Genomic DNA, 20,472 nt, shown 5'->3' with positions numbered 1-20,472 from the left:
AGAATGTAGAACAGTATTTCTCAGAAAGGGATATGTCACAAAAATGGAAGTGGATGATTACCAAAAAAATATACTACAAAAAGGATAAAGATACATAAGAACACATCTCTTCTGTAAAATAATTCTTGATAGGGTTGAGAGGTGGGGAGTGGAATAGGATATCTGATATAAGGAGAGAAGGAAAAGAAGGCATGCACAGAAAAGAAAATCTGGTAGCTGTATTCCTCCAAATGTCATGCTAATTTGTCAGTGGCTACCTGGGATGGGAAAGAAGCCCCGGGATAAACAAAAAGTTCTCCTAAAGAAGGCATCCTCGGCTTCCACAAATGATAATGCCTTTCTTACAGGTTGTTAGCTTTAGGTCTCCAAACTTAAACTGCTCCATTCCTAGCGAATGGCTTGTAAAGAAGGGAATTACATGGTGACATGACAGGTTGGATCTCAGGCTTCTTTTCTAGAGCATATGGCTGTCTTAGCAGAAGGCAATTTCATTATCTAAGGCAGAAGCTACTTGCAATGTGCAACACAAAAGTAGTGGCTTCATTATATTAAACTGGATATTCTAACGCTGTTTTTAAAACAAGATTCATTTATAAGTGAGATTTTAAATTTAAAAACTGAGTAGCACACATATAAGCCTATCTATTTAAAGCACTTCACTAGTTATTTCTGAGTAGTGAGTTTTCTTTATACTTTTAGTTTTCTCTCAATTTTCTACAAAGGCACATATCACTTATAGTCAGAAACAAAGTTATTTCATTTTTTGGGGAAAAACATAACTAAAGAATAGTTATCACAGATAAGACAAATTTTAAATGATGGGCTAATTAAAAAGGTTTTATGACATCTTCTAAATTCCCTAAAAATAGCCCTAACCGGTTTGGCTAGGTGGATAGAGCGTCAGCCTGCGGACTGAAGGGTCCCAGGTTCGATTTCGGTCAAGGGCATGTACCTTGGTTGCGGGCATCCCCAGTAAGGGGTGGGGGGTGTGCAGGAGGCAGCTGATCGATGTTTCTCTCTCATCGATGCTTCTAACTCTCTATCCCTCTCCCTTCTTCTCTGTAAAAAATCAATAAAATATATTTTAAAAAATAATAAAAACGAATTCCCTAAAAATAACAGCAGTAATAGTAATCAAGTATTTTCTGCCATGAATGATGCTGATCATCCATGACGGTCAAGCATTTAAGATCCCTCAATCTGCATTGGTCACTGGGGATACAAGGATGTGTAAGATAGCTCCTATCTTTAAAGGGCTTAAGAATCTAAATGAGGAGAGGAATAAGAAAGGAGACCACTACATTGTGAAAAGTGCATTACTAGAGGTATGCACAGGTGACCCGGGATTATGGAGGGTCAGGGAGTGTATCATGAAAGAGATGACACATGAACTGAGTCTTCAAGGATGAGTTGCAATCTAGAGAAGAATTGGGGAAAAGGCATTCAGGATACAAGAGACAGCAAATATGAATGCCTGGGGTCCAGGAAAAAAACAAAACAAAACATGGTATCATCATAATACCAATAAGTGGTGCTTATTGAACACTTACTAAGTGTCAAGTACTATGCCAGGTGCTTTATATGCATTTTAATTTAATCTTTACTATAACTCTATAGGTAAGAACTATTATTTCCCCCATATTCCACAGGAGAAAAGTGAGGCTCAGAAAGACTAAGAGGCTGGAGAGGTACTGACACGATCATGTAGAACTGTAACATGTTAAGAAGTTTAAATTTCACTTAGTACAAAGTGGAAAGGCAATGAAGAATTTGAAACAAGAGAGTGCTGCGATTCAATCAGCAATTCAGAAAACATGAATCTGATACTACTAGGAAGACAGACTCAAGAGGGACAATACTAACGATAAGAAGATGGGTTAGGACACTATTCTGGTACTCCAGATTAAAAATAATGAGGGCTGGCCAGGCTGGTGTAGCTGAGTGGTTGAGCATCAACCTATGAACCAGGAGGTCATGGTTCAATTCCCGGTCAGGCAATATGCCCGGTTTGCAGGCTCAAACCCCAGTGTGGGATGTGCAGATTCTCTCTCATCATTGATATTTCATCTCTCTCCCCCTCTCCCTTCCTCTCTGAAATCAATAAAAATATTAAAAATAAAATAAAATAAAAATTAGGGCGACTTTGAATATAGAGAAAAGGTGACAGATTTGAGGGATTTTAAGGAGGAAAGGACCACAGGACAAGACCAAAAAATAAATGCCCTGAAGGATCAAGTGAGCAACATAACAGAGTCTAATGGACCAGTATAAGTCCATAGGGTGTGGTTGACAATGTGGAAAACTGGATGGGTCTGTCTTAAGGAAGAAAACAGTGACATGCCAGGTTTTCAAATCATCCAATTTTTCAAAAGAAGTTGTGAACATTTTAACTTTTATCTGAAATCTCCTAATTTTTAAATCCTCACAACAAATCCCAACATTTGAAAAACTATCTCAAGGCCAAACAAAAGATGTCAATAGGACCGAGTTCTTCTGATCCACCAATTTCTGATCTTTGCATAGGACAGGAAGAAAACTGACTAAAATTACATAAAAGAACTGGGGGACAACACTAAGGTCTCAGCTGAGATCGTGGACCATAGCTTTCTAGCAGCCAGGATGCAAAAGCAGAGGAAAGTATTAAGTGATTTAGGCTTGGAGTTCTGCAACTGAATGGTTTTGAAGGCTAAGGGGATAAAGGAATTATGCTATAAACTTTTTATACATATTCTTTAATCCTCACAATCACCCCATAAAAGCCAGTCTTATTATCCTCATTTTACTGACGAGGAAACTTAGTAACTTATCCATATCACAGAGTTAGTAAATTGTGTATGTGCATTTGAAGCAGTCTAAAACCCATGTTCTTTTCACATCCCATGTTGCATCCCCACAAAAGGAATGTCTGAAATAAGTGGTATGCAAAGATGCCAAGAAAGACTAACAGAATCTGATGAAGTATTTGGGTCAGTGCATGTCAGAGAACCTGTGAGTCTTCTTGAGTGGGACACAGCACTTTTCAGTCTGTATTCTCCTCCTTAGAGATTAGCAGGCAGCCATAAGGTAAAGTCCTTGATGTCAGCAATAACTAATAGATAATCTGCAAGCGAATACATAGCCCTAAAGATTCAAAAAGACCTCAACTAGAAGAAAAATCCTAATAAAGAACTACTTTAGAACCTGGGATACACAGATTATAGGGCAAACAGGTCTGGGAATGAGTAAAATCCCAGTGATGTGTAGTCATCCGTGTGGTGCCACTCTTCCTTTCTTCAGAATCTATTCATCCATCAGATATTCACACTTCCCCACTTTCCAGCCCCAAAAGCACAATGACAATTCTTAAAAGTAAAGAGGAAGCTCAAAAAGACAGACTCTAGGAATAACAGATTTTCACATTCAAAGCTGATCTAAAAACTCGAATTTGGATTTGGCTTCTATGTATAAAGTTACAGAAAATGTAGAACTTCTCCAAGGCACACCTGGATAAAAATAAGTTTCTGAATTTGCTCAATGTACTAGCTTAGTTCTTAAGGGAAAAAGGAAAGGATTACAGGCTGCTAGAAATGTTTAAATAAAAATGAAACCAGTTGAGGACAGCAAGAACTAAACATCAAGGGTATAAGTACTGAACAGTCATCAAAGAAGTCATCATCTTCAGTCAGGCAGGGAAAGAGGCTAGGTCACTGGCCTACAACAAACAACCCAAGTTAATTGGGCTTACAAGATCTGGCACACATTTGCCATTTTATGTCCTAGAATAATAGCTTATGATCTCTTTGTATTCTCCTAGGATATTAAAAGGGTTCTTAAAAAAAGTTATTACTTTAAGGAAACTCTATAGATGATAAAAGAATCTAGATGCAGGTCAAAACACTCTTAAGGTACTGGCAAAAATCCTTTATCGAGTAACTTGCAAAATGAATCAAGAAGTCTGTCATGTTTTTCTGAAAGGCATTGATACAATCCACTCCTCCAACTGGTACTTGGAGCGATAAAAACTGTTAAAATTTTCCTCTACTTTGTACTGAGGAACTATAATCATGGTAGAACATCTTGCTTTGTTGTTTCTTTCTATAATATCTGAAAATGTATTAAAAGTTCATTATAGGGCAAAAAATCAAATACTTTATAAGAGGCTGAAGACAAAGGACCCATCACTGCATGTACCTTCTTCAACATGAAATTTACCTCCCAGAATAGTGTGTGATAATGATCACAATCCTCTTGGCGCCTCCACATTTCTATATTCCTTATGATATTGAATTGACAGAACTATATATGAGACTATTTGTCTAGAAATTTGGAAATCCATGCAGACAACTTGACAACTTAACCTTCAGGTCAGGCTCTAACAGATCCGAGAATTTTTCTGAAAATCAATCTATTTTCCATGTAGTTCATAACTGTGCAGCTATTTTAGGAGCCCAGTCACTGATCTTAAGGGTAAAAAAAAAAAAAAAAATCACATGACCCCAACATAATTACATAAATCAGCAGGTAGCTAAAATTAGGGAATAGAAAACTGGGCCAAGCTAAATGACTAGCCAGAACTGGCAAAGTCTATTAGGCCAAAATGATGGTTTTAAATTTCCTTTAATTAAGATGTTCTAATTATAGATCACCTTAAAAAATCACCTGGTTTCTCAAAAATTTAGACTTTACTTTTTTCTTCTTCTTCTTAAATTTTACTAGAGAACCATCTTGGTAGTGTTAAATAACTGCCACTTTCATCTACCATAACAGCAATCCCTTAAAGGATTCCTTTCTTCACTTTTAACAATAAAAACATGTATAATACATATTGTAAAGTTCTTAATTAAAAAGGGTAATATCAAGCTATAAAATTTGCCCATATAACATCAAAGGATAGGAAGTAATAAAGATTTGTTTCCAGATAACACCTTCTGGAGAAAAGCAAACCAAAGGTCACAACTTAAAAAGTACTGGAAAAGCTGTTAATTGTATGTGCAGAGTAGCTGATGTCAAGAATATGTGAATATTCTCACACTGAAACTGTCAAGTATGTAAGAATACAGGCCACTGGGAATATAAAGTCATTTAGAACTAAATTTTCTTGGACCATTCTAGGCAGTGGCTGGAAAACAGGTTCTTGAGCAGGTCCTGCTTCTGAAGCCTGCTCCTATTCCTTTACCAAACAGTCAAGATCATAAATACCTGCTTATTACTTCAAAAGGATTTTAAAGTAGCTTAGGCCCAAACACTAGGCAAATAAAGCAATTAGGAATAAAAAAAGAATAGAGTTCTCCCAGAAGACGAAAACAAATAGGCGCCTTCAAGAACCTGAACTGAGCAAAAGAAATCTGCACTATAAATTTGACTCAAGTTTTCTGGAAGCCAAGATTAAAAGATTAAGAGAAACACAAGTTGGGTTACATATAATTTATTTTCTAACGAAATCTCACAAATTTATCTTCAGAGATAATTTTCCTGGAACTAAACAGCAAGAACAACTTATCAGGAAGGTTCTTGCAAAAGGACTGTGACCAATAGACTCTCCATTTTCAACCATGGCCTTCCTACAGTTCCAATGGGAGCGTTTAGTGACCTTCCGTAGGATCTGCCTGACCTAATGTAGAGGAGGGACCTGAAGGAACTAGATGAATGCTCCTGTGCTCTGCTTCTCTGTCCTTCAGCACTTCTCTCCCTATTCTACCTCCTCTTGCAGCTCACAGAATTCCCAGTCTTTCTCTAAAGTTGCAAGAAAGCTAAGACTACTTTTGGCCACTCGCTGTTACCAATCTGTTTAAAAAAAAAGAAAAAAAGTGCCAGGAAAAGATGTCTTAAAAATAATACTATCCACCCAGATCTCATGTCCTAATGACATTCTTCAATAAAAAGAACCAGGTCTCCGTGGAGAAATGGCTGATCCTGAGATTGAGGCAGGAAAAATACAAGATGAGCCTGGAGCTTCTGGTGCCAAAAAGTAAGGAAGTGCTCAAAACCAAAATAAAACAGAAAAACAAGAATGGAGATATGTCAATGGGATACAGGAGCCACATGAAAGCACTCCCAATCGTCAAAGCTGAAATAATTTGAGTGCCCAGCCAGCATGGCTCAGTGGCTGAACATAGACTATAAACCAGGAGGTCACCTTTTGATTCCCGGTCAGGACACATGCCTAGGCTGCAAGCTCAATTCCTACTTTGGGGCGTGCAGGAGGCAGCCAATCACTGATTCTCTCTCATCACTGATGTTTCTATCTCTCTCTCCCTCGCCCTTCCTCTCTGAAATCAATAAAAATGTATTTTCTTTAAAATGAAATAATTTGAGCAACAAAAAAGTAGCATCTGGATTATAATCCAAAGTATAAAATAAATATCCATGAATCTACACTATTATAAATTAAACAAACAAACAAGGGAGAAAAGACAGATCTCCTGTGGAGACTCTGAAATAATTTATGTAGAAACAGCACTCTCAAGGAAGTTAAGAATAACTCCCCACTGCCCATAGTGACTTCCCTGCAAAGAGCACAGTATGGAAAAGGGAAAGAAGTGATCTGACAATCGAGAAACCTGACAAACACAACCTCAGCCAGGTAGGTGATCACGGTCAATATCAACAGTGATAAATCATGTTGATGGCAAGTTCCCGTGATGTGATGTGATGTGATGAAAATGACATTTTACCTCTGTAATCTTCCTCCCCCAGAGCTATAATCCCAACAGAGGGGCATCCTATAAAATACTTGACTAATACACCTCAAAACTCACAAGGTAGTCACAAACAAGAAAATTCTGAGAAACTGTCATAATCTAGAGGAGCCCAAAGAGATACAACTAAATGTAATATATCCAGGATAGGATCTTGGAACAGAAAAAAATGACAATAGGCACAATTAAGGAAATAAGAATAAAGTATGGACTTTAGATAATAATAATGTGTCAATACTGGTTCACTCGGTGTGACAAATGTACATACCAATGTAAGATGTTAATAGGGGAAACTGAATGTGGGGTATATGGAAACTGTACTATCTGCACTGTTTTTCTGTAAATATAAAACTGTCCTAAAATAAAGTTTATTTTAAAAAAATTGTGTACTATCCAAAAGAATAAAGTCAAGAACACATATATACACACACACATATCTCCAGAGTCTCAAGAAATTCTTAGCCTACTCAGAGCCAAGCAAGCAAACATTTTCACATATTTTTTATGAGGTATATTACAAATAGTTAATTTGAACAAGTCTAAACCTACTCCTGGAAAAATGACATATGATCCATGGAGGAGGTGGCAAGTATGTGTCTTCCTGCTAGTATAGGTCACACAGTATTTTCATTTGTTGAATCAGCTTCATATCGTACCAGTCCAATACTATGGTAGTGTTTTTTTGTTTTGTTTTTTAAACCTTCTTTTCCTGGAGTGCTACCATAGCAGCAGAGGTCAATCAGCTTGTGGCTTTGCTGTAGTTGGTGAAAACCTGATGGTGTAATCTCCTTCAAATAGGCTCCTACCTGTACTCCATCAGGTTTATGATCAGTCTGTAGTATAATACTGAATATAAAATGTGTACGTATTATTTTAAGGAAAACCATCAACTTTGTAGCTCCTTAATGACAAACTCTGGAATTTAGAATCAGTAAGTCCCTTGTAGAGCTCTATACATTGAATAAAAATGCACTGAAACAGAGATACCTACCCTTTTCTCTCTTTGAGACAGTAAAGCATAGCAGTTAAAGATTCTAGAGTCAGACCTCAGGTCTGTGTTCAAATAAGAATTGTGCCACTTACTAGCTGTAAGGCCTTGGGTATGTTCCTTAACCTCTCTGTGCCTCATATGTAAAATAAGGTCAACAGTATGAACTTCATGAGGCTATGTGAGGATTGAATTTAACACAAAGGCCCTGGAACAGTGTCTGGCACATGGCAAGCACTCAATAATGTTATCATTGTCATTATTCGAATTATTATAATTGTTAGAGATAACTAAGAACTCCATAAACATTTAGAACCTAACAGCGCAAATGGATGGCAAAGTAAATGAAGTTTGCTACATTGACTAAATCCCGGGATGGTTAGGTCCCAAATGGGTATTGCATGAAAACAGAAAAAGACAGACAGGTAAACTCTTAAGGAAGTAGCAGCAAGATTTAGAACCTGAAGAGGTACCAAAATGCCTAACAGAGCAGGTATTCAACAAAACCTTTAGCTAACAGGGAAAGCAAGAAATACAAGATGACTCCAGCATTCCCTGCGCGTATTTTTTAACCTGATGAGTAATAAACTACCTGGGGGAGGGAAGAGAGGATGGTGTGTGCATTTATAATGATCAGAGGTTGTGGGTCTACACTCTTCATTTACTCTTAGATATAAAAAAAGCAGAAAGAACTACCAATCATTGAATATGTTGTTGTCTTAGACTAGAAAAATAGTATGAGAAATACCTTCAAAAGACTACCACAAGTTACCACTGTTCTCTAACATGAGGAATATGGACAACTCTAACAGCCTAGAACAGTGATGGCGAACCTTTTGAGCTCGGCGTGTCAGCATTTTGAAAAACCCTAAATTAATTCTGGTGCTGTGTCACATATAGAAATTTTTTGATATCTGCAACCATAGTAAAACAAAGACTTATATTTCTGATATTTATTTTATATATTTAAATGTCATTTAACAAAGAAAAATCAACCAAAAAAATGAGTTTGCATGTCACTTCTGACACATGTGTCATAGGTTCGCCATCACTGGCCTAGAAGCTATATTTAATGGCATAAAATGAATTTATCCTGATCTTTTGACAAGAGCAAATACCAACTCCACGCCTGAGTCCCTGAAATCAAAGAATCACATGTAGAGCTCACCCAGAAAAAAGTCAAACTTGGGCCACAAACAGCATTTAGCAACACTAAATTCTTTAAAATTTCCAACACAAGTCAGTGATGGCATAGCACAGCAAAGAAGTATTGCTTGCCCTAGCCAGCTTGGCTCAGTGGATAGAGCGTCAGCTTGCGGACTGAAGGGTCGCGGGTTTGATTCCGGTCAAGGGCATATGCCTGGGTTGCAGGCTCGATCCCTAGTAGGGGGCGTGCAGGAAGCAGCTGATCAATGATTCTCTCATCATTGATGTTTCTATCTCTCCCTCTACCTTCCTCTCTGAAATCAATAAAAATATATATTGAAAAAAAAAGAAGTATTGCTTAAGGAGGCTTGTCCAAGAGTTGAAAACTAGAAATGGAAAATTTCCAGGCACTGGTATGATTATGGATAGATGGTCTCTTCCTGCTTCTATCAGCATTTGCTCTTAACTCAACATAGGCAATATGTCACGCTTGACTGAGGAGGGGGAGGGGCAGCTGGGGGAAGAGAAGAAGGGAGAAAGAGGAAGGGAGAAGGAAAAACCAGTTACTGCCCTAACAATACTACTGCGTGGGTGAAGCCAGATCAAATGTTTTTTTCCATACTGTTCCAAAGTTATTTACGGTAAAAACCTCCAGTGTGTCCCTTTTAGGCACAAACAAAGCCTTGTTCTTTCTTAACAACTAGTCCCTTGACTTCCCACACGTTATGTAGAACAATGAAGTCCAGCACAGGATAAGCAGATGACATCAACCTCCCTCAGTCAGAGATTTGTTTGGGAGCCCAAATTCTGGTTTGTGGCCAGCTGGCTCATTTTACAGAGGGCTCTACTGTCCCAGCTGCTGGGTTGCGTAAGCGTATGGGGGCAATGGCTCAGGATCAACCACCAGTCAGCAATTCACACAAGAAACAGCATAGAAGACACCGCACCCCACTAGATTACCTCTATAAATCTATTCCATTTCCCTAGAAACTGGATTCAGTGTTCAGATGTCATAAAAAAAGATATGGCATACAATTTCAAATTCTAAGCAGCTCCCTTTCTCTAGATTGGTTCAAAACAGATATGACTGTGGATAACTAACTATTCACTGACTAGGAGAGATTTAAATGATGTATCATACCATGCAGTTTTTATGGAGAAGAAACACAGTCAGGTTTTAATTTAAAACTAGACATTTTGGATACAGTACGGAAAGAAACTAGATTTTAATACTATTGAATGCTAATGTACCAATCACCCTTCTGTACTAAACCACCTATTTATTGACCTGTTTCTAACCCATCGGACAACAGTCACAGCAAATATAAAGTTGAAAGAGACATAGCTTTCCCAACAGAAAAAGATCAGCCCTCAGTAGACACCGATAGTAATAAGCTGAAATATAACTGTTCCAAATAAAATCATCTCAAAATTATAGTGCATGCGCACACACAAACGTCTTTGATCTTTTCATACAGATCTTAGCAGAGGGACAGGGGCTTATTAAGCCAATGGTTTCTCAACTGCCAAGAAGCTTCTTGATAATTTTTAGGCTTAAATTGTGATAGGCCTGTAACTCAAGGCTGAACTCTTCAAATGATCTATTTAGCTTTCTCATCTATAAGCTAGTTAGGAAAGATAGGGACCATAATTGAGTAAATATCCAAACTTAAAAATCTCATTTAGCAAAGTGAATTGTTAATTTTCTCTCTTGAAAAATGACAATAAAAAAAATGTAGACCAATTAGATTATTTGGAAGAGGCTGAACAAGTATAAATGACTTAAATTATTACCATTGGGCTTTTCTTTCCTTTCTGGTGATGATTATGACAACTCCTCACAGTTGCCTTTTCTCTTTCTGTAATTTATTTCCAAAATATAAGTCACCCTTAGACAACAACTCATCTCATCCCCTAAAATTAATTCATCCTCCATTTTCCACTAATAATAAGGCACCCTAAATAATAAATGGTACTGGAGCCTATTAAACTATGATGGTATCATCTAGTCTTAATGAAATGTGATTTCCAATTCAAAATCAAAAGAGATGAGATTCTGACCACACAAAAATACTCTTTATGCCATCAATCATTCCCTAGCTCTGTCACTTGATTTTTCAGTATAGTATTTAATCACTACCTATTATGTGTATTTGTTAAGTTGTTTTTTCTCTGTTCTCCACCAGAGTTCAAGGACCTTGTTTGATGTTCATTTCCATATCCCCAGCTAGGTCTGGAATATACTAAATACCAAATATTTACTGAGTGAATGGAAGAATCACAAACAAAATACTCAGAATTCCTCCCATTAAAATACTCTTTAACTGGTGACTACAATGATATATGACTGGGAAGTCAGATTAGCAAGTCAATTATCATTCAAGAAAGAAGAGTACTAATATCTATGGCTACCATAATGAGCCCTGTGCAATAAAGAACACATCTCAATAAGTCCTTCTATCAATTCTTTGAGATCTATCATCCCCATCTTATAGATAAGGGCCCAAGGAAAGGGTTAAGTAATTCCCCCAAGACCATGCACCCTGTAAGTGATGAACTGCTGGGATTTAAACCCGAAACTGACTGACTCCAGGTCCAGTCTCTTTCCAATGTACCACATAGCTCCTCAGTAACACTAAGATATTTAACTTAGTTGTACAATAATGCATATATAATACATTAAACTGAGGACTCAAAGGTGAATAATACATTAAGGAGTTCACAAAGTAAGCACCATACTACATGAAAAGTGCCTTACCAAACAGGATGTAATGGGAGCAAACAGGAGGGGAGTATGGGCAAAGACCGGTCCAAATTAAGAGAACATTGTATTCAAATAACTGTAAGGTGTTCAGTACGGCTAGAGTTGGGACTGGGAGGAGGAAGTGAAGAGAAAGGGAGAAGGAAAGATCAGAGATGAAGCTAGGATAGTGACAATTCATTTATGTTCATTTACCCCTTACACTGAAGCCCTAATATATGCCAGGCACTGTATTAGACACAAGCATTTCAATGATGAATGAGATAGTCTCTGCTCAAGGAGCTTTTAGTCTATGTCATAGACTCTACGAGGAGATGGGTAAACACACAGTACAACATAGAGTGACATATGGTAACACTGATGTATTTACTGGACATTAAGGTGCTCTTTGACAGGAAGAAAGTGGATTAGACAGCTCAATCAGGCACTCTATTCTTCTAAGAGAGGCTGCTTCATTCAGAGCAACAGCTAAATGCCAATCCCAGTTGACCAGGTTTTGCACTACACAAAGTCTCCAGTTCTCCTAACCTCAACCCAAACTCCTGCTGCTTGAACCAGAGATGGACATATGACCAAAGAGAAGACCCAGAATGTGGCCTGGCATAAAAGGAGCCGAACCAATCAGATTTTTTCGTTCAGGGGCTGCATTTCAGAAGTTGAATGATGCACAGAGAGAATCACTGAGGCAGAGTCTGGTCCACAAGTGGTCAAAACTTAAGAGAAAGCACAGCGGAGCGAACAGATACTATGAAAAAGGTGGCAAACTGTGATAAAGAGCTGGATCAAACCCACAAACGGATTCTGTGGCCGACATAGTATGTTAAAATTTTAAAAATAATACCCAGCTTGTGGTTTCTAAAATACCACTCCTCACAAAAAGGAACCAGAACTCCTTGGAGGAAAAGCTGCCTCCAGATTAGGGGCTGGACATACAAAAGATGCGCCTAGGACACCTTACTGTCCCACAAAACAGCGAGGCTATCAAAACCTATGCCAGGGATTGTGTCAAAAGGATAAAGGAGCCAGAGACATAACAAATGCAACTGACTAAACCAATGACTCTAAAAACTGAAACAAACAACAAAAAATAAATAATCGTTAACCCTCTGGACTACACTGGAAATGACAAGGGCAAGAATGCCTCACTGTGAAAAATGTCAATTAAAAGAACTGAATTCTGCCCTGGCCCGTTGCTCAATGCTTAGAGCATCAGCCAGTGTACAGATCTCGGGTTCAATTCCCAGCCAAGGGCATGTATCTCAGTTGCAGGTTCGATCCCCAGGCCTGGTGGGGGTGGGGGGTGGGGGTGGGGGGCAAGCGGAAGGCAACCAATTGATGTGTCTCTCTCACATCAATGTTTCTCTCTCCCCCCCTTCCCTTCTATTCTCTCTAAAAAAGAAATATCTTTGGATGAGGATTAAAAAAAGAAAAAAAGAAATGAAGTCTATTTTTCCTACTTTTCCTATATGAATTATAAATTTTTGGCTAACCAAGTGGTCTTAAATTCTTTAAGAATAATTCCAGCCAATAAATATGGAAGGAATAACAGAATTGGAAAATAATTTCATAACTTCAATGAAACAACAAATTCATACAAGTCATCAAGGGACTCATAAGAGAAAAATTAATGGGAAGCTTTATAATGGAGGCTTCAGGGCACTACCATCTCAGTAGGCAGAACAATGGCATCTCCTGCCCTCCCACACCACCCAAAATGTCCACATCTGCCCAGCCAGTGTGGTTCAGTGGCTGAGCGCCAACCTATGAACCAGCAGGCCACACAGTTCAATCCCCAGTCAGGGCACATGCCTGGGTTTCCAGCTCAATCCCAGTAGGAAGTGGACAGGAGGCAGCTGATCAATGATTCTTTCTCATCATTGATGTTTCCATCTCTCTTTTCCTCTCCCTTCCTCTCTGAAATCAATAAAAATATATTTTAAAAAATCTCGTGAGGTGTGATTATAGCTGCGTAACATTGTGATTTTGTTCATAGTTTTAAGAAATTCATGCAGCAGTATGCAGGACTGAAATCCATGATATCTGGGATTTATTTTTAAATAATTCAGCATAAAATGAGAATGGGGAAGCAATTACAATGAAAAAAGTGTGGCAAGATGCTATTGATTGGTGAATCTGGTTATTGGGTATATGGTCAACTGACTGTGCTCTTCTTCATAAAACTGAAAACAAATAATGCCAAAACCAATTTGAATTAAATGGTGACATTTAAAAATCAGAGGCTTGAATTTCTGACTTTGTTTGAATAATAAGATATGGCAACAAGGCCCATATCAAGAAATGAGTACTGACCACGCCAAATTAAGTTTCCAATACTCCCAATTATCCCCCAATTATCCCCACTGCTGTCCTTTTTCTTATGCCTGGCTTAGTTCATGCATTTATGTTACCTACTTGACAACTCGGTTTAGGACCCCAGGAGTGATGAGAAGCAAGAGAACAGAGCAGGCATGGGGAGATAAACTGCATAATGGCAAAGTGCTAGCATATAGATATACAGACTCCTACTGTTGACGTTCCTTCAGCAGCTTTGGACATAGATATAATTCCCATAAGGCCATGCTGCACCATGCTTCTTATATTTATTAAGTGCTTACTAGAAGCAAGGCAGTATGCTTGACATTCTGAAAAATACAAACATGAAAATAATTCCTGCCCTCGGGATACTAACAGTCTAATAAGGAAGACAAGGTATAAACGTAATTGGTTACAATGTAAGATGAAAATAAGTGAGCTTAGGATACTGTTCAGGGTGCCTCATATGTAAAATGCAAAGTATGGAGTGACCAAGTATATAAAGCTTCAGGAACAGATCATGAAGTCACTATAGGGCATGTTGGAAAATTCAAACTTTATCAGATGAGCATGCGTAAGCTGCTGAAGGATTTTAAGACATAATTACAAGTCAGATGGGGCAGCACTGCAAATGAGAGGGAAGTCTCCTTCACCGTTCAAATCCTCTGATTCTAGGCACAGCATCGGTTCAAGAGCCAGAAGCATGACCCCCAAAATGTTACGCTTTCTTGGCTAGACATTAGTTTGGTACCTGCGGAGACTAATAAAAGGATGGGTCACTGAGCAGTAGCCCTGAAAACAGTTTCTCACTCTATTACCACGACTGGGTTCCAATACCTTACACAGAAACTATGGTCCTCTTATACCTAAGTGCTATTAAAAAGTAAAAATGAGGGGAGGGTGGGGGTGAGGAGGAGAGATCAACCAAAGGACTTAAATGCAAGCATATAGGCCTAACCAATGGACACAGACAACAGGGGGGTGAGGGCACGAGTCGGGGGGGGGGGATGGGGGGTGATGTGGGGATAAGGACACATACGTAATAACTCAATCAATAAAAAATTTTTTAAAAAAGTAAAAATGTTTCTTACTATTCAGTCTAAGACCCATTCTGTTAAAAACAAAAATAAAACCACGTGCTTATTGTGAGTGAATAAAATGACCTCAAACGCAATCAATCTTAATACCAAATTACATGAGCGTTTCAAAGATCACACTCCGGTCACCGTAATGACAAAACGGGACCCAAGCAGCGCTGTGGCGGGAGCTGTCACCACGGGAGAGAGTGGGGCCGAAATTCACAAAAAGCCTGGCCGGGCCAGACTCTGGGGAGCCAGGAAGGGCAGCCCTGGAGGCCGAGACCAACGGATGGACGGTCTCAGTTTTAACCGACTAAACTGTCGTCAATGACAGGAATGACAGATAAAAAGCAAGGCGAGAACAAAACTCCAGCACTGTCCCTTCCCGTCACTTCCAAACCAAGAGTCAGTTCCAGCCCCGGCATCCTCTCCGGGCCTCGGTGTCCTCAGGTGGGAAATGACGCTAATGCACCCGCTTCACAGAGGCGCGTCCGGACCACACGGAGATGCACGTAAACGCACAAGATCGGACACAGCTAACGCTCAATCAACACCCGGTGTCATTACTCCCAGGAAGCGCCAATGCCTCCATCATCTTCCTTACAAGGGCGATACCTAATTCTACCTCCACTATCGAGCGGGCTCTGCAGGGCGCAGTGTGTCTTTGTGTCGATCCCCCCAAGAACCCAGCATCTGAAGGCTTCTCTGGAGAATCGAGTTACAGTTCAAGGTACCAAAGACCAAAACCGGCACGGGCCCCGCCAACGACCGAAGTGGGGGTCGCCCCGGCTCGGCTGTCACCACATCCGCCAAGGCCAAGGCCTCGCGCCCTTCTCCGGGTTCCCCGGCCTTGGCGCCCAGCCCCCCTCCGCCAACGCCAACCAGCAGGGCGAGGGGGCGGACTCCACCGCCCGCCCTTTGCGCTCCGGGAGGCCAGGCCGGACACCCCCCACCCGCATCCTCGGCCTCTCCTCGCCAACGCCCGAGGTCTGCCCGTCCCGCCCCGCCCTGGGCCGCACCTTGAGGTGGGTGCGCAGGCCGCCAGCGCCCCCAGACTGGTCGGTGATCTCGTACGCGCCCGTCACCAGCAGGTCCTTGTGGATCTCCTCGCGGAGGCACTTGCGGGAGTTGATGGGCAGATGGAAGGAGATGGCGAGAACCGAACTGGGGCCGAGCAGGAGAGGTAAAAGCAGCAATGCTAACTGGCAAGGGCCACGCTGGACTTGTAGGCCAGACAAACGAGACATGGTGCCGGAGACTGTTAACACCCGGGCCTCGGCCGCGGCGGAACCGGAGGGCCCACGTGACTCACCTCTGGCCTACCGGCGGCGCAGGCGCCATTTTGGAGACTGGCAAATAGACAAAAAAGCATATAGTAAATCTTATAAAAGGGAAAAAAGGACATGATATCACGCCACACCAATAAGTTAGAGTGGCTAAGTAAAATTTTCTAGAAAACTTCCGGGAAACTTACTTGTGTTGAGTTCAGTGACTGTTCAGTCAGCCATAACAAGTAAGGGCAGACCCGGAAGTAATTCTCCTTCAACTGGCGGAAGCAGTGCTTGCAAGTTTTAAGGCGGGTGCAATACCATAGCAACCAAGGCCCAATAGGAAACAGCCACAAGGTCCTTTGCTGGGCCGGTCGGGCTGCCACCCGGGCGCGCGGGGCGGAAGCGGGGCGGAGGCGGGGCGGAGGCGGAGGCGGAGGGTGCGCAGTCGCAGTGCAAAGCCGCCTGAATGACAACCGGGACATTGACCGCTTGAGAGGAAAACTTGGGGAGGCTGAGCGGAAAGACTCCGTGGCTCCGAGGCGAGCGGGGGCCGGCGCCTCAGAGAAAGTCTGGCGGTTACCCGGTAGCTGTGAACCGGGAGGGCGGCCCGTTCAGGCTTCTGAGTGGGATATTTGGGCTGGCATAACTGTTTGCTTTCTGAATGTGCATCTTATTTAGCAAACCTTGAGCGCCCGCTAGACTAGGTAATGTTCAAGCTGACTTTGGGTTTTGCATTTCAGTGGAATAAAGCACTGTTTTAATCCAGGCTCAGAGCAGGACCTAAGTCGGTTTACCAGAGGAGCATTGTCAAGGGAACGCACACACGTTTTAGGGATCCAAGTGGCTAGTGTCTGTAGTAAGCAAATTTACACAGTAATCGTGCGTTTGTTTCACCGTTATTTACTGAGTACCTGCTGTGTGCCAGGCGCTAAGTCCCCTGCGGTGTATACCAATATGTTTATTGGTTGAACAAACCACTGTTGGGATGCTACCAGATATTCAGGACCAAAGAAAATACAAAGAGGAAAAAGGAATACGCTCCAGTCTGTGTTTGAAATCATCTACTTTGGTTAGTGTTTACTGAGTATCTACAGAAATACCCAGAGCATGGACTATCTGCTCTTGGTAATTTAAAAAAAAATATATATATATATATATATTTTATTGACTTCTTACAGAGAGGAAGGGAGAGGGATAGAGAGTTAGAAACATCGATGAGAGAGAAACATCAATCAGCTGCCTCCTGCACACCCCCCACTGGGGATGTGCCCGCAACCAAGGTACATGCCCTTGACCGAAATCGAACCCGGGACCCTTCAGTCCGCAGGCCAATGCTCTATCCACTGAGCCAAACCGGCCAGGGCTACTCTTGGTAATTTAAATGATTATTCTTTATTTATAACTGCTTGCAATCCATGTAGTTCTTTTCCTGGAACCGAAGTCCCACAAACAAAACAAGAACAAACATAAAGGAGCAATAAAGCATTTTAAAATCTGACAAATAACATGCTACAACGATTTGATGAGGTGTCCACTTAGGAACATTTAGTTTAGTTTATTCCTGATCTAAGATAAGATTGCTAGTCTACTGGTACGTCCTGATAATCTTCTGGTAATTTCCGTTGGCCTTTTCCCTGCAGTGTAGGGAATCGGTACCAAGCAGCTATGTAGTTCGTCTAATTCGTCGTTTGGAATCAGTCCTGAGGCTCTGCTGACCATCAGCAAGAGATTTGCAGCCCATAACCTAGCTGTGTGGTTTTTTCCTTTAAATTTCTATCTGACATTTAGATAAGAGCATCTACATTTTCAGCTGTTTTCACAGATCTCATTTGATATTTTCAAAAACCATGTGACATAGACTGGACAAGTCTGTTCATGTCATAGATAAGAAAACAGGTTCAGAGAAGCCAAAGAAATTCTGAGAGGCTCAAAGTTTAAAAGTGACAAAGTCAGTCTAAGGGCCTGAGCCTTCTTCGGGAAGGCGCTATTATTTATTATGTTACAAATGAAGAAATTGAGACTTAGAGAAATTCTTACTTTCCTAAATCACAGGTCTCATCCTTTCTTGTCCTGTATTCTCACTCATCCGCCAGTCCCTAACTCTTTCCTACCCTCCTTCCCTCATTTATATTTTTCTCCTTCGCGCTCACCACTTTCTAATATAATATACATTTTACATATCATGTTTATGAATCTGTTTTCCTAGCTAGGTTATCTGTTTTGTGGGGGGCAGGTATTTTTATTTTGTTCATTGCTTTATCTTCTGAATCTAAAATAGTGCCTGGCATTTAGAAGGCAAAATGAACAGTTGTTCAATGAATGCAAGATTGATTCCTTAGCTCCTAGTACAGTGATGGCGAACCTATGACGTGTGTCAGAGGTGACACGCAAACTCATTTTTTTGGTTGATTTTTCTTTGTTAAATGGCATTTAAATATATAAAATAAAATAGCAAAAATATAAGTCTTTGTTTTACTATGGTTGCAAATATCAAAAAATTTCTTTATGTGACACGGCACCAGAGTTAAGTTAGGGTTTTTCAAAATGCTGACACGCCGAGCTCAAAAGGTTCGCCATCGCTGGCCTAGCAGAAGGCCTAACATCGAATTCCTTACATTATTCCTTAGCTGTTTTCACACAAATCCGTAATGTATGTAAAGTGAGGTTTCAGTTTCATCAACAACATGCATATCTTGTATTTGAATTGAAAAATGTGTTCTTGTTTTCATATAAAGACAGAAAAAATATATCCCCCCTCTATGCTGTGGAACTACAAGGCTAAGCAGATACTCCTGGGGAACCCATGTCTTTAAATTGCATCTGCATGAAAAATGTACCATTTTACATCACTGTGGAGAAACGGCCTCATTCTGAATTGAAGAGCAAACGGAAAGTGTCCCAACACATTTCTTCCTGGCCTGAGAGTCCCCCTTCCATCCCCTCATCCTGAAACTTCCCCAATTAGACCCAGATTCCTGAAGCCCTGAGCCTCTGGAAGTCAAGAAACGTCATGAGGACACACCCTCCGCCCAATCTAGCCCTAATCCACCGATTTCTCAACCTTCTGTTCGTATGAGAGGGAGCATTTTTAAAACACACCTTACTCCAGACAATGAATTCAAAGCTCTTAGTAAAAATCTGCATTTGTAATGAGCTTGCTGGGTGATTCTGTGGTTGGGAATCCTCAAGCACTTCCTCCCTCTCAACACCTCCTTTAGCCAGCCTAATCCTCCACTGTGGCTTGATGCTCCCCGGCTCCAAGGCAAAAATAGCCAAGGATTCCTAATTCCGGTGTCCCTGCGCATCCGCATGTACAGTCCCACTCACAGCGTGTTTTTAAGTCGCTAAAACAAGATGGGCAGCAATTGGGCAGCATTGGTCACGTGACATACTTTTTGACCCAGAGAGTGATTCCAAGGACCTCTTTTATGAGTCCTTAAATTCCAGAACCCCCTCTGTACTGCACTCTGGGTGATCTCATCCAGTCCCACGACTTGTTTTTTTAATGTATTTTTATTGATTTCAGAGAGGGAGGGATAGGGAGAGAAACAGAAACATCAATGATGAGAGAGAATCATTGATTGGCTGCTTCCTGCACGCAGGATTGAGCCCGAAACCCAAGTATGTGCCCTGACCAGGAATCAAACCATGACTCCCTGGTTCATAGGTTGGTGTTCAACTATTGAGCCACACTGGCTAGGCCAGTCCCATGATTTTAAATGCATTCATAGGTGATAACTCCCAAATGTGGATCTCCAGCTTTGACCTCTTCCCTAAACTCCAGAGTCTATATCAGGCTCCTTATTTGACATCTCCACTTGGATGACTAATTGGCAACTCATACTTAACCCTTAATTTCCTCTCCCCCCCCCCCCCATCCCAAATCTGCTTCTTCCTCATCTCAGTAAATTACACCACCTTCTACTTCTTCACTGAGGCCATCCTTGTTTCCTCTTTCTCTTACCCCCTCCCCACACAGCCAGTTCATCAGCAAATCCTACCAGTTCTGTGTCCTAAATTTATGGCAATCCGTTTCTACTCCTCTCTGAACTAGGGGCCGGCAAACTACTGCCCAGTGAAGCAGACAAATCCAGCATCCAACCGCCTGTTTCTGTATCGCCCAAGGGCTAAGAAGGATTTTTACATTTTTAGAGGGTTCAAAAGAAGGAGGAAGAGGTGCCCGACAGAGGGGAAGAAAAGGAGGTGCCTTAGAGAGTTTATGTGGCTCACCAAACCT

General features: G+C 40.9%; 1 protein-coding gene across 3 annotated transcripts in view; it reads right to left on the bottom strand.

Annotated features, from left to right (window-relative positions):
• Nucleotides 1-16,475, bottom strand: part of TMED10 (transmembrane p24 trafficking protein 10) — a 41,092-nt gene extending 24,617 nt beyond the window's left edge. For 2 of the 3 annotated variants that reach the window (XR_013996114.1, XM_081093517.1), the window contains exon 1: nucleotides 15,984-16,243. Coding sequence is in view for 2 of the 3 variants with exons in the window: in XM_081093517.1 (XP_080949643.1) it covers nucleotides 15,984-16,211 (228 nt within the window). In the remaining variant the exon portion in view is untranslated. Of the gene's footprint in view, nucleotides 1-15,983; nucleotides 16,314-16,438 lie in introns of those variants that run through there. The other variant, XM_081093516.1, reaches the window with a different exon arrangement.
• Between the last annotated feature and the right edge of the window lie 3,997 nt (nucleotides 16,476-20,472).

The sequence above is a fragment of the Myotis nattereri genome (genome assembly GCF_964212035.1).
Source record: "Myotis nattereri genome assembly, chromosome: 1".
Taxonomy (NCBI): Eukaryota; Metazoa; Chordata; class Mammalia; order Chiroptera; family Vespertilionidae; genus Myotis; species Myotis nattereri.
Note: the sequence above shows the minus strand (reverse complement) of the source record. Positions and strands in the feature narration are given on the sequence as shown.